The sequence below is a fragment of the Grammomys surdaster genome, unplaced genomic scaffold (assembly GCF_004785775.1).
Source record: "Grammomys surdaster isolate TR1022 unplaced genomic scaffold, NIH_TR_1.0 251, whole genome shotgun sequence".
Taxonomy (NCBI): Eukaryota; Metazoa; Chordata; class Mammalia; order Rodentia; family Muridae; genus Grammomys; species Grammomys surdaster.
The window spans coordinates 987,672-1,003,319 of NW_021604692.1; the positions used below are offsets into that span (position 1 = coordinate 987,672).

Below are 15,648 nucleotides of genomic sequence, written 5' to 3' on the forward strand. Positions count from 1 at the left end.
ATATATATTCTTCTGTATATGTGTGGTGAGGATACTGGGATACTGGGGATTAAACCTAGGGCTCACATCTTCTAGGTAAGTACTCTACACTAAGCTATACCACAAGCCCTTTTTAGTGTGTTTTAGTTTGAAACAGAGCCAGGCAGGCTCTGAACTTGCTCTGTAACCCAGGCCGGCCTTGAAGTTGCACTCCTTCTACCCTAGTAGGTAGGATTTCAGGCCTGTGACATCAGAATTGGCCTATATTTTATCATTTCAGTAAAGTCTTGAGGCAGAAATTAATGTGAAAAGCAGAAAACTGCTATACTAAGGTAATATTTTAACTTACGATATTCTTCTATAGATAGAGATATCTGAAAAGAGAGATTTGAACCCAGTTTTCATTATGAAACATAAAACTCAATTTCTGTCTGTGCAACCTTCCCCTTGACATGAACAGAACTAGAAGTCTCACCTGGATTGTGCTGGTTTTCCACTTCTTTCCTTATTGACTCCTTCTGTGTCAATTTTGCAAGTTTATAGTCAGAGGACAGGAAGCATTTTGCAAACAACTGTTAACAACACATTTATACACTCAATTTTATATTAGTAAAGCAATTCAATAAAGTATAAGCCCATATGCTAAAAAAGTAAAAGCTTTTCATATACTTTTTTTCAAGCTGGACATAGTGGCACATGCCATTAATTTCAGTACTCAGGAGGCAGAGGCAGGCACATACATGTAAATTTGAGGCCAGCCTGGTCTACATGATGAGTTCCAGGATGGCCAGAGCTATATAATGAGACTCTGTCTCTAGAAAAAAAATAAAAGTAAAAGCCACTCATATTCATTTTTTAGACAAATTAAGTTTTAATATAAAGGTTTCTTTTTCCCACATGTCCAGTTATGTTATAAATGAAGAAATATTTATTTATAAAAAACATCATATTCATGCAAAAAGATGAAAACAATTACCATTTTCAATTCATCATTAATCAAATCTTGGGTAGCGGTTGACAGGAGCGTATCCACTCCTCCTCTCTTCTTCCACATCATCAATCTTTGTGTGGGGGGCGCGAGGTCCAGCACCATGAGAGTGTCCATAAAGGAGGTGAGCTGCTTATGCATAGTCTTGCTACTTATCTCCTTGACTGGATCTATGAGCAATCTCCTCTTTTTTCTTTTCCTTCTATCAGCAATATCTAGAGAGAAACAGGTATAAATGGACTTAGAATATTTTGTAAAATGTTATTATTGGCTAATATCTTAAAAGTCACAGATAACCTGCAGGGTTGCAGTAGGAAGAAAGTGAATACTTCTGTTCTCTGAAAATATGCTTTGTAAAGGTTTTGCAAAGCTAGAGTATCTGACAGTCAAGAGCTGATCCATTTTCAAGGTATCTGAGGATGCTTAGGAGGGACTGTTCACTTGTTAAGTGGGCAACTCAAGAAACACAGCAAAGAGGGAAAGGGCTGTTAAAGAATCTGGAGCTTTTCATTTTTTAAATGTGTAAAAGGATGTTTCAAAATATTAGTGTGTATCTCTCTAGTGTATTTCACCCACCACACTGAAATTCATATATGAATTTAAAGTAGATAGTTAATTCCATATCATGCAGAGGTCCAGATTTTATTTAGTAAAGCTGAAAATATTTTGAATTGAACTCAGTTTTTAAGTTTCCATCTTTCCAGACTGGATCTATGATTTGAATCAGACTAAATGTGATGGAAGAATTATCTAAGATTTCTTTCATATTCTTCTCCTATTTAATGCCCAATGCTATTACTATGCTGGCAGCCTTCTATAGTGTTGTATGGATTGCTTACATATTGACAGAAGCCATCTAGAAAAGGCTATGGCAAGCATGTGGAGATGGCCCACCATTCTGCATGGCTGTGATGGGTGCAACCTGGAGAGGCACAGCCCCAGAGACTTCATCCCAGGATTGCCTGTCACTGCTGACATGCCTTTCCTATCATTATTACATAGACTAATGACTCCTGGGCATCAGCCCAACCTATTGGGCAAATGTCCTGCAGGTCAACATGAAGATGAACTTTCATAAATTAATGCTGTCTGGATGAATTAATGAGTTTATAGAATTCCTGATTTGATTCAAATAGTTTTAGGAAGAAAATGTAAGGAGATGGATTTAGTTTTTTTTTTTTTTGTCAGAAAAACATAATAGGTTCAAGAATAGAATGTATCCCCTCATAGAACAGACAGTAAATAAAGTCTGCATAATAAGGAATACAATGAGCTTTCATAAATTACACTAAGAAGAGAAATGGGTTTGAGACAAATTTGTGATTAAGGGAAAACATTCATTCTAGGTCAAGTCCAAGGATGGAGCCACAGGTGTGCACTATGATAAAGCAAAGCTGTGTGAAACTATTTCTTTGAACTCACTATTGATATTTTTCTATAACTCTCCTTTTGTGTAACATTTTATCTATGATATAATTTTATAAAGAATTTTGTCTAAGAAGGTATAAAAAGGCTGAGAAAAGAAGTAAAGTATGGCTGTTGGGGCTCTGTTCCATTCACCAAATGTGTGTGTGTATATATATGTCTGTATGTATATACATATGCATCCATATAAGTATATATGCCTGTATGTATATACATATGCATGCATATAAGTATATATGCATGCATGTATGTGTATGTTTATAAGTATGCATCTGAACTTGTAAAACTGATGAAACAGGTGGTCAGGCCTGATGCGTGCGTGCGTGTGTGTGTGTGTGTGTGTGTGTGTGTGTGAGAGAGAGAGAGAGAGAGAGAGAGAGAGAGAGAGGGAGAGGAGAGGAGAGGAGGGGGGGAGAGAGAGCATTCAAGTGTATATTTGAGCCTCTCGCCTGGTGAAAGGGGGGGGTCCCTTGAGCCAAAGAGAAAAGAGCCCAAGTAACTAAGCTTTTTTCTTAATTCTTTACTGCTATTTATGCAGGAGTCAAATTGCCAGAAGCCAGTAGCTTTTGGCCCTGGAATAGCAAGAAAGAGTTAAGTTGCCAGAAGTAAGCAGCTTTTGGTCCCAGTTGCTGACTCCACACCCCCTTCTGCTGTCCTCCTTGGGAAACTGGATGCTGGGCTAGTCCCTACCAGCATATCTCAAACCAATTAAGATACCAGGGTACCAAAGATAAAAATAAAAACATGAAACCTCTTACCTAAATTATCAATTGGCTCAAGAGTAAATCCATCTTCTTCATTTGGTACTAATGTTATTTCATTTATTTTTTCATCTTCAGGTATATATTGGTCATCTGAATCACCTGGTTCTACTAATAAAAGAACCATAAAAACAAAAACACATGACTATGCTACATATTAGAAGAGAATATGAGAAATAAAGAATAATTGAGGACATACTGCTAGCTGGGGTGATAAGTAAATTCTTAGAATCATGAATTTTAACAGTGGCAACGAGGTTCAGTAATAAATGGTCTGGGACCTACAACATTTGAATGTCAAGTAACATCACCCTCTTTAGCATATGAAGTAACTCAGGCTGGGCTACAGTCACAGCAGAAATGCAAAACATTACCAATATAAATTTTCTATGACAACCAAAATATTTATGTTCATTTGAACCATCAATGGACTTAACAAAGAACCATAGCTAAATTTTGATTGGCCAATACTTTTTATAGTTTAATTTTGATTACTGTGCTAGAAAGCAAATGTAACGTCAAACATTGAGAAAAACAAAAATGAGGTTAACTAGACTTTAAATACTTCTGGAAAAAGTACTATCTTAAAGATCTCAACTGATCTGAGATACTTTGATAAGAATTTCAAGTAGAGGAAAATATGCTCATTTGGAAATTTATAATTTCTCTCAAATTATTTATCAATGGTTAAGGTATATAATATGATGATTTCTCTTCCCATAAAGCATATTTTTTTTTAGGATTTGAAAGCATACTACTTGGGAAGAATAAATGTGATCTATGAAAGCCAGTCCTGGTTAACTACCTTTTTAGAATCTAACTTCCTGTGCTATAAAAGAATTTGAAGGACAATATTTTTCATTGCAGTGCTGCTGAAACTTACACGGTCTGACTTGATTTGAACATCAGCATCTATACATTTTTCTATGCAAAAAACTTCAACATACCCATTATACTACTGGGAAGCTCAGGAGGCAGAGAAACTTCTTTGTTTGAATATGCATCTTCTAAAAAGGTATTCTCATCTTGCAATAGATTGTCTTTAAAAGCATAAACAAATATTTTTACTCACTAAACATTTACTATCACTATTTTAATAAGACAATTTACTCCAGCTTCTTAAAACTATTTGTTTTTATTTCATATAGAGTCACATAACTGAATTAGGAAGGGTAGCATGATGTGAAAATTCTGGCAACAAGGAAAACTAATTAACAATCAAATGTATTTCTGGCAGCGCTCACCCACGCTGCATTGCACCACTTTACCGTGGTCTTGGGTCTGAATGCATAATGTGCACTTTGCACTGTGTGTGCTATCATGTGTCATGCAATGCCAAAAGCACTGTCTGAAATATCTTGGCACAGATTCAAGATTACTGTATGTTATGAATTTCATTGTTTTTATTATGTGTAAAGCAATTTCTGTTCTAATAGAAACATGACTTAATTATAGTAAATACATTTAATACTTTCCTATCATATCTCAGTGTAAATTAACACATTCTTAGATTATAACTAAACATACTTATATCATCTTGTATGGCTACTTATGCAAATCAGTGTTACAAACTCAGCATTACAAATTCTAAAATTGAAATACTGGTCACCTCTGAAAAACAATGAAAATGTTCTACATTCTGCAGTATCAAAAGTTTAGCAGAGATTTTTTTTTCTTAATGTAAGTAAATAAGCACCATCTCAATTTTGTGTATATTTATTTTAACAAGTGGTAAAGTGATATAGTATACCAAATAATTGTTTTAGAATACATTTCTGTAATTTATTTTCAACTAATATTTTGTTTATATAGACATTTAAAAATTGTTTGAATATATTTTTAAATTTTATGTGTATGGGTGTTTGCTTGTATATATGTTTTGCACCACATGCATGCAGTGTCCACAGAAGACAGAAGGTGGCATTAGATTTATTGAATCCGGAGTTTCAGGTGGTCGTGAGCCTTATTGTGGGTGCTGGGAACTGAACCCAGGACCTCTGGAAGAGCAATCAGTGCTCTTAACCACTGAGCTCTCTCTCCAGCCCTTTGTTATACATATTTTATATACCTATACACTCAGGACCACATAGGAAAAAGGGGTTGCGCAAAAAGGGGTTGTGGGTGGAAAAAGTTTAAGAAGCCCTGGTTCACACACGGATAACCACACTTATTTTTTTTCTGACCCCTCTTCTCTTCTCTCCCTACTCCCTTCTCTCTCTCTCTCTCTTTTTTATTTTTATTTTTTTGAGACAGAGTTTCATTATGTAGTGAACTGACCTAGAACTCCTTATACAGTCTAGGCTGGCCTTAAACTCAAGATTATTCTGCCTTAGCTTCCTAAACGCGAAGATTACAGGTATGAGCTGCTATGCCTGACTGTTAATAAGACTTTTAATGCAACCTGGAAAAAAATCTGTAAACGTACTTTGTATAATTAATAATCTTTAAAACACATACTTTTGTTTTCTTAGTGTCTCTCTGAATTGTATATTTTATACTAATATTTTAATTTAAATATAAAATGCTACAATAAGAATATAAGAATACAAGAAGAATATCTATTCCACAATTTGTATTAAAGAAGATGTTACCAGCATATAATCTAGTCTATTTTGTGAAGTGTATGCTAATCTCACTTCTCCTTTCCAAAATTTAAGGATACAAACAAAAATAGGCAGGAATTAATAGCCTCTATAGAGACAGATGACTACTAACTTAGGCCTAGCCTAAAAATACTATACAGATATACTAATACTAATACTAATAATACTAAAAATATATACATATATTTGAAAATATATGTGAAAAATAAGTTGGCGTACAGGCTCAGATATGTATCTGAAAAGTCAATTTGATGTAACAAAACAGTTACTTTATGGTGATTTGATTAAAATAAATATTTATTTTTTATAGCCAAAAAGCATACCAATCATTTCCCCTGCAGCTCCTTCATCTCCAAATCCATCTCCATTGTCAAAGAACAAAGATTTTTCCTCAGCGATGCTTCCAGAACTATGTTCAACTGCAAGACCACTGGAGTTCATTAATACGTTGTCATCAAAGAAGCTATGTCTTCTGAGGAGCTCAGGCTCATCCCCTATACAAATGCATATCATTAGTGAGTGCCAAGCTAAGCATACAAACATATACTTTTAGAGTTATAGGAAGCAGATACCATCTAGTATAATTCATCCTATTTTATAAGGAAAAGCTTTAAAACGATTGAATTATCTAATAGAAGACTCCCAGTTAATCAACATAGACTAGATTTCAAGTTTAATATTCTCTTAAAACAATAGGGAAAATGCCAGAGCATTCGGTAGAGATTATAGTTATGTGGGAGTAAATTTACTCCCTATACATTTTGTTGGTCACACTCTGTTTGACCAAGTATTATTTCATACCATTTCATGTAGACAACTGCTTGAACAGTTTGAGAGAAACCCTACCTCAAAAAAGAAAAATATGTTAAAATATTAAGGAATGGGCTTATAATATTCATTCAATAAATATTTATAGAATATACTAGAAGTGGAAATGGAATACTAAAAAGAACACAGGCAGTCAGCTAACATTAACTCAGCACTTGGTTAATTATATTATGTAACAAAGACATAATTCTCATTGTACAAACAAGAGAACATCACTGAACGGCTTGAAGCCAGATCTAACTTGTCATTAGGTTATACTGATAGCTACAGAGGACCCAGAGTTAGCTCTGGCATGTTCTTTTTACCCTTTGGATTTTAAAATCATTATGTCCATGACTTTGAACCCTGGAGATCAGATGTTGGTCTTCTCTCCCTTCCAATAAACCATGTTAACTATTATGTAGTAAAAAGAATAATGAAGTAGCACCCATATTGAATCTATAGACATACATCAGAATGGATTAAATATTTGCTAAGTGGACTAAATGACAGTTTGAGAAAGAACTAAGAACATGTTTATATCATTCAGGTGCAGCTCTCTCCTAAAATGAAAACCAGCCTTAGTCAATCTGAGAATAACAGAAACAGACACTAAATTCTGAGTGTTGAACATTTCAAGAGTCTGAGGGTAAACTAGTTATTTTGCTGCACACTTATAATTCCAGTACTCAGCAAGTGCAGCAGGTCAATCTGCGTAACAGGTAAGACTGGGTTAAGTAGTGAGACTGAGTATCTATCTATCTATCTATCTATCTGTCTGTCTATCTATCTATCTATCTATCTATCTATCTATCTATCTATCCATCCAGAGATTACAGAGGAGAAATAATTAGAACTTTCAATTTTATATTGTAATCTAGGACAGAAAATACTAATACTAGACATTTCTTAAGGTTTGAAGGGAAAGATCACACATTGGTAGAGAGAACAAAGGGCAAGAATAAAGAAAATAACATGTGATATTGCTATCAGGATCACAACTTCATAGACAGGGCCATGAAGCTCAGCTAGGTCATCTGCTGAGTATACACACAAACTGATAGAAAAAGTCCAGATTCAAACCTAATACTACTGATAGACTAACATGTTTGTCCATTTTTTGAGTTATATTAGATAGAGCACTGTGAACAGCTAAGTTGTATTGGTTAGATGGGAAGACGTATGCCCCAGTAGAGGACAATGCCTATATTGAAGCTAAAACAAAACAAATAGAGAAACAATGAATTGGTAGAGAGCACTGAGGAGAGACAAACGAATTTCAGGGGTTTGGTACTGTCACAGGTACTTAGGCAGAGGGATGATAGGTGGACAAGCAAAGAACTTAAAAACAATTACTCTTCCAGAAATGTAAAAATATGGAAAGAAAATGAAGGGTGATTTTCAGGAGGGTAGTATAATACTGCAGCTAAGAAGCAGAAAGAAGATATACGAGACAGTTCAGATATATCTTTTAAATCAATCAGTGGCTCATGCCTTTAATCTCAGAATGCAGAGACAGGTAGATCTCTGTGAGTTTAAGACCAGCCATCTCTACTAAAAGAGTTGCAGGAGAGCCAGTGCTGTTACACAGAGAAACTCTACCTCAACAAACCAAACTAAACCATAACAGCAGCAGCAGCAGAAGCAACAACAACAAATCAATCAGCACTACCATGAAGCTGACAGAAAGCAGAATTGAAAATAATCCTAAAGTTTCATGTCTAAAAAAAAACAACATTTGCCGGGCAGTGGTAGCGCTCGCCTTTAGTCCCAGCACTTGGGAGGCAGAGGCAGGCAGATTTCTGAGTTCGAGGCCAGCCTGGTCTACAGAGTGAGTTCCAGGACAGCCAGGACAGCCAGGGCTATACAGAGAAACCCTGTCTCGAAAAACCAAGAAAAAAAAAATATATATATATATAAAGAAAAACAACATTAAATACTCAGGCATGGTGATGCATACCTATAATCTTAATACTTGGGGGACTGAAAAAAGAGAATTGTTGCAAAGTGGAGGTTAGCCTGGAATACATAGCCAAAAACCAGGCTTACCAAGAATAAATAGCAACTTAAAAAGTTTTATAGTAACTCAGCAGAATAATTATATATATATATATTATATAAAATTTGTATATATTGACTAGTAAAAATATAGACTTGGATTTTTATTTCTGATTTTTAGTTTTTCTAATGATTATTTTAAAATCTAATAATTTACTCAATTTACACAAAAAAGAAATACAGCACAGATTAGAAACTGACAACTTTTATAAAGGTGCCCTTCACCACAGATTAAGAAACACAATAGATAGCCAGCACTATAGAAGGGAGTAAGGATAGGAAATGGGGGTCAGGGATGTAGCTCAAGCATTACTTGCATGACTCCACACCCCTGTCCCAAGACAAGCTTAGGTCATCCTTCTCCTACGGTCATTGCTTTGAACACTGAAAGAATTTCAAAGATAAACACAACATTCTCATGAACCTTATAGAGCAATATAGAAAGTATGTAAATATGACATGAGACAGAAGGCAGACATTATAGCTGGATTACACCTCATCACCTCATTTTATATACATATAGATAGCCAGGCATCCCAGCACTCAAGAGGCAGAGGCCAGTAGATCTCTGTGAGTTTGAGGCCAGCCTGGTCTACTAAGTGAGTTCCAGGACAGCTAGGGCTGTTACACAGAGAAATCCTGTCCTGAAAACAAACAAAAACAAACAAACAAACAAATCCACACACAAAAAAACAAAAAGAGCCCCAAAAAACCCAATCAAAATAAACCAAAACCCATATACCTTACCCAAATATATTTTAACATTTCAAAAATTATTTCATGTTTCATAATCAAACTGTAAATTATTTAGCATAGTAGCATTTTTCTTTCCTTACTCTCAAGCTGAGTTAAATCTGTTATAGCCATCATACACAGAAGAAAATATATTTGAAGAAATATTATGTAGCATATATATATACATATATATATTAATATATATATTATACCAACTGTTGATTTGAGTATCTCCTTTGAGAGCAGAAACTACTTTTTTTTTTTAAAGGGAGACAGGCTTTTACTATAAAGAACTAACTGGGATTATAGGCATTTGCCATCACATCAGCTCTAGAACTTATATCTTTAAATTTAGTACTGTTCTTGTCTATTAGCGCACCTGATATATAAGAAATTTAAGAAATAGAAATTCATAAAAGATGTTGCACAATGATAAAATAATTCACCATAAGACTGGGTATTAGCATTTAGGACAAAAGAAAGGAAAAATTTGAAGACAATTTTTATACATGAAAACATCCATTCTATAGATATCGCTACTACCACTGTTTTCATACAAAATGCAAATATAATTGATGACATCTTATAATTTTAGTTTCTCAAATATTCTCACCAAAGCTCCCAGCTTGGAAAAGTAGATCATTGCTATATTCTTCTCTAAGTGTGATTTCCTCTGGTCTACTTTGGTTCTGAGCAAGGGGCTCTGAAATATCAATATCACTATAGAGAAACATATTTAGGAAATGTATGAGCAGAACAATGTGGTTTTACAAACTACTGGTAAAAACTTAATAACAGGTTATAATAAAAGGTGTTTATTTTGTCAATAGTATTTTTCTGAGCATGAGCTTTAAGACATACATATCTATATCTGACAAGTCATGTCAGGCTAATACATCCAGTGGTGGTTCCCAGTCACTATCTTACTTGTACATTTGAATCGATGGTCACTCTTGCTACGGCCTGAATGTTTGAATTCCCTTCAGGTCCAGATACTGAAAGCTACTTCCAAGGGTGATGTTATTAAGAGATGAGGCCTCTAAGAAGTAACTAGGTCATGAGGGCTCTGTTTTTATGAACAGAATTTGTGCGGCCCTACACTACCATCTTGATCTTATACCAGGTAAGGATGTAGAAAGACCGCCTTCTATGAACCAGGAAGAAAAGACTCTGAATTTATGGCATCTTAACTTTGGCCTTCCTTTGTCAAGTCTCTGACAAGAACTGGGTAATTTTATAAACAGAAATTCATTGCACATGGGTCTGGAGTTTGGGAAGGCCAAGATCAAGGCATCACAGATTTAGTATCTAGTACATCCCCACAGACAACACTTTCCTGCTGTATCGTCATATAGTAGAACTGTAAGAAAGTTTCCTTTGTCTCTTTTATAATGGCACTGACTGCATTAAGGAGGGCTCTCAGCTTTCAAAATCTTATCACATTCAAAGGTTCCCACCATTTGTACCATTACTACGGGGATTAGGTTTCAACACGTGAAATTAGAGAAACATAGACACAAATTCAGACACAAATTCTGTTGTCCAAAAACCTAACTAACTTACTTCCTTCTCTCTCCTTCCTCAACCTTCATCCTTTAGTTATCCTGGTTTCAGTAAGGGGTAGTTCCATTTAATGCCCCAAATTAAATAGTCATTCTTTATTTCTTTAGGAGTATATTTAATTCATCAACGTATCATATTTACTCTGCCTTCCATACATATCCATTAATTTGCTACTATGTTAATAAAGTGAAGTTTCAAAACTGGTCCAATACTACTTATAAGGATTACTACAGTAATCTTACGACTTTCTTTTCCCTTCTTTCCTCATTATAGTGAAGCAGCCAGAGGGCGTATGCTGAGACCAAGTGAAATCTGGTCATTCCTCTCTTCTCCATTGAAAACCCTCTTGAGCATCCTCTCCCAGCAAGATAAAAACCCTATCGCAGCCTACAAACCCTATGTCACCTGCATCTCTTGCTCCTTCTCTGACCTCATTTCTTTACTACTCAGTCTTTCCTTCATTCCACTTCATTTCACTTGCATTCTTGCTGCTCCTGAACATGTCCAATGGACTCTGTGCTATCGCCTTTCCACTTGGTTCTTGCCTATTCTCTGAGCCTTTTTACTTCAGTGGGTATTTCCATTAGAACATTCTTCTGTGTTATTGTATAGGTTTGTTCCCTTAGCTCCTCCAGGCTTGTGTTCTTACTTTATCAGAAAATCCTTTTCTGACAATCCTATTATTTATATTTATTTCTTAATTTGTCTTAAATATTTACTTATCTTTATATTGCATATTTACTTATTGTTATCAGTCTATACCAACTAAAATATAAGATCTATCAGGCCAGGAACTGTTTTATTCATTGATATCTCTTCACTGGCTAGAACTGTGCCTGCTATAGGAAAGGCATTTATTTAACAAATATTTACTAGATGAGCAGACATTCTATCAATAACACAATCAACATTCAATCAATGAGACATTTTTGGTTTTGTATTTTGGAATTTCACACTGCAATTTAAGCCTTTGTCATTTGTACTTGTTCAGTTGTTCTCTAGCTGAAGTTGCTTTCATCAAATCTGAATATGAAAACAATAAAACACCAAAAAGCAAAATAATTTACTTCATATTGTAGATGTCAAAATCATGAAATTCTTCTGGTAATGTGATAGTGTTGTAAGCTGCCTCAAAATTCTCTTTTGGGAGGTCAACCAGTCCTGAAAACAATGAAAAAGGAACACAATAAGCAGTGATCACTTATGAAACATTAAACTTCCAATTAAATCTTTGTCATCTCTCATGGGCTTCCCTATATCCACTCCTGCCCCTCAGCAACCTATTATTTTATGAAGCATCCATAGTAACAGACACCAAAAGTAAACAGATCAGATAATTCTCATGCTTAAGGGTTTAAGCATGAATAAAGTAACACTGTAGCCCTTTACTTACGTCATCTAAGGAGACATTAGGTTCCACATACATACTAGCCTTTTGGTTCCCTGAAAAGGGCAAGTACTTCTTTTTCATCTCAAGACATTTGTACTTGTAGATTCATTTGCCTATATTGCCATCCCTCAGGGACTACTTATGTATGTGAGTACTTCTCACTTTTCAAGTGTGAGTTTAACTTCTATCCCCTCACAAAGGTTTTCTCTAACTATCCTCTAAAATGAACTCTTTTGTTTTCTATTGTAGACCTTGTTTCTTTTATAGCATGGCCATTAATTGGTTCAGTAGCACATGCCTTTGATCTCTGCATGACCATAATCTGTAATTATTGTAGTAAGTTTTTTAAAAAAACATTTTCATTATCTGATTTCCTCTTCTGACTGAAAAGCAACTATTTATCTTGCTTGTCTTTGTTTTCCAAAGCCTAACAACATGTCAAGCACAAAGCATGAGAATCAACAAATATTTGTGATACATTACTAGTCAATGAGCATGTAAAACATAGTTAGCATGCATATAAATCTACATAAAGCCTCTAAAACTATTTTAAATGAGAAAGATTAAAAAAAAGAGCTATCAGTTGGAGTCCACAAATGTTGATGGAGGGATGGGATATGAAAGGCACTAACACAGGTACTGTAAGGGATTAGAAAAATGTATATGATAAAGATTCTCCCTTTAGGGAGCTTGAAGACTAGTGATGGAGGAAAGACCTTTATTAACTAGTATAAGACTAGGGAATGGTGTATGTGTAAATTTTAAATGTTAGGCCATATTTATAACACCATAAACACCTAACACTGTAGGATGTCTAGAAATTTTGATAATACTTCATAATTACCATGAATTTAAGACTCTCAAGAATTCTATGTTTACATTTTATCAATCATTTTGTTCTTATAAAGTAAAAAGCCAGGTATGGTGAGCTAAACAACCTATTAAAAATGAGTGTATCACTTTCTTATATAATTGTGATGATTTTAAGTATATTTTTATATTAACACAGAAATCATAACAAGTTTGGAAGCATAACTATTTCCTACAAACAAAGGAAAAGAACGAGGGAAAGAATATAATTATCTTTATGGAATCTTAAGACTCAGTCAAAATGAAGTGTATATCCATTATATTCACCTGAAATTACAGTTTGCTCCCAATTAAAAGAGATCACCCAACATGAAAATGCCAAAAGGAATCAATAGTGACACAAAATAACACTGTGTGTATACCTGGGCGAAATGTCATCTTCATCTTAAGAAATGCTTCACTGCAATCCGCCAACAGGTATTTTGCCTTCCTGTTGTAGATTCGAACAACTCCCAAAAGGAGGTGTCCTGAAGTTCGGAGTGCAATTTTCACCTTTGAGTGATTTTTAAAACATTAGAAAAATAAAGATTAAGCTTGTAAATCCTGTTCTTTGAAAATTAAGGAAATCATAATTTCTCTTTGAAAAGCAAGTGTTATATTGCTTTTTTAAAAACATTTTTATTGGATATTTTCTTTATTTACATTTCAAATGTTATCCACTTTCTTGGTTTCCCCTCCAGAAACACCCTATCCCATCTCCCCTTCCCCTGCTTCTATGAGGTGCTCCCCACCCACTCCTGCCTCCTCGCCCTGGCATTCCCCTACATTGGGGCATCAAGCCTTAGTAAACTAGTTTTAAACTCACCATATGAAATAATTTACTTTTATTTTTACGTATTCAGAAAGCCATAAAAGCTTCAGCAAAGATTCACTTAAATGCTCTATTAGAGTGTCTTTGTACAGACAGTAATTTGGGGGAATATTTTAGAGAAGCAAAACTGTCTTGGAAACATTTTCATTCTTCTAGAGCAGCCATGCTTAATACAAATCATCATTTTAATCAGTAACATACCTTAGGTGAAATAATTTTTTGAATGGTTATCTCTAGATTACACTCAAACACATGGGCCTTTGTGAGTTTCTTCTCCCAGTGAGCTGCAAGCCATATTTTGGCCAATGGCCCTCGTTTACTCATAAGCACGTGAGTATAGAACATGTTGCCTGTATTCCTTAGTTGTATTTAAAGAACTAGAAAGAACACAAAACAAATATCTTAAATTTGATTAAAAAAATCTTTTTTGGTATTCTTTTACTGCAATAAAAATGTATCATTAATTCTACAGAATAATACTCAAATTATCTCCTAACATGATGTTATTAGTTTTCTCATTAGAAATGAGAATGTTATTTAGAGCATTATTAAAACTAAGGACAAAACTGTCTAGAAACTTGTGAACCACACTCCATTTAAATGTATTCAACGAGATCAATTGATCTCAGATTTTCTATTCAGAGAATATAATTTATCTTCTTATTAATATAGTAAAGTAAGTACATAAAGATTGTGCCAGGAGCCATAATGGGAAAAGCTAATAACTAGCAGGTGATCATCCTGAAAAGATCTGCCTTGGGTTAGTATATAATCTGTGACAGGTGTACCTTTATTCAGCAAGGCTGTAAGGGACTCATTTTTAGGAAAGATTCCTGCTATTAATATGCTTTTCCTATTATTATTAAACATATATAACAATCACTAAGCAATAGCACACCCCTTTGGAGCAGATCTCTGCAGATCCATGAAGGTGTACTGTCTTATAGTGATGCTATATAGACAAATAGATGACTTCTTAAGTCTTAATGATGATACTATCAGAATTCCTAAAATTATATCAGCGATTATTAAGCTCTTTTATAGTGAGACTGCTATTAGGTCCTTTTCTGATAGTTAAAACTGTGATGAGAACTCTGCCAGTCTCCCAAGTGTCACCAGTTAATTGCCCTTAGATAGTAACCAGACTTTCTCCTACACATTCCAAGAGGTTGTAAAACAATTAACCAAAGGTCACTAAAGGGAACTAACAATTTATTATAGGCGCTAGGACAGAAGATAAAATATTGCCTGGGTTTATACCAAACTTCACTAACAATTTAGTTATGGTTTTAAACCTTCAGTGAACCTGTGGAGCTAGACAGGTGATGGATGTTAAGCCAGATAATTACTCCTAATGGATATGCATGTAAACATTCTCTGTTGTAAACTTATATTTCAAGTAAACTTCTATTTATGATTTGATTTTTGGTGTGAACTTGTGATGAATTTTGTAACATGTGATCATGTATTCCAAAAGATGTATAAGTACCGAAGACAAAGACAAAGACAAAGAGTGGTTCAGTCGTTCCTTCCTTTCCTTTTCCCTCCCTAGGAGAATTTTTCCCTTATTAGAATTTTCTCCTTTTACCCACTTAGGACTTTTCTGCTTTTTCCCTTAGATAGCTTTAATAGGAAACTTTTTACACTTAGTAATAAAC

General features: G+C 34.6%; 1 protein-coding gene across 1 annotated transcript in view; it reads right to left on the bottom strand.

Moving 5' to 3' along the window:
- Rad21l1 (RAD21 cohesin complex component like 1) overlaps positions 1-14,335 on the bottom strand; it is a 24,755-nt gene extending 10,420 nt beyond the window's left edge. Inside the window, exons 1-9 of the mRNA XM_028775011.1 lie at positions 14,192-14,335; positions 13,542-13,671; positions 11,987-12,080; positions 9,970-10,076; positions 6,080-6,250; positions 4,101-4,193; positions 3,151-3,264; positions 956-1,182; positions 455-551 (exon numbers count right to left, since the gene is read on the bottom strand). Of these exons, the coding sequence (XP_028630844.1) occupies positions 455-551; positions 956-1,182; positions 3,151-3,264; positions 4,101-4,193; positions 6,080-6,250; positions 9,970-10,076; positions 11,987-12,080; positions 13,542-13,671; positions 14,192-14,335 (1,177 nt within the window). The remainder of the gene's footprint in view (positions 1-454; positions 552-955; positions 1,183-3,150; positions 3,265-4,100; positions 4,194-6,079; positions 6,251-9,969; positions 10,077-11,986; positions 12,081-13,541; positions 13,672-14,191) is intronic.
- Positions 14,336-15,648: the final 1,313 nt, after the last annotated feature.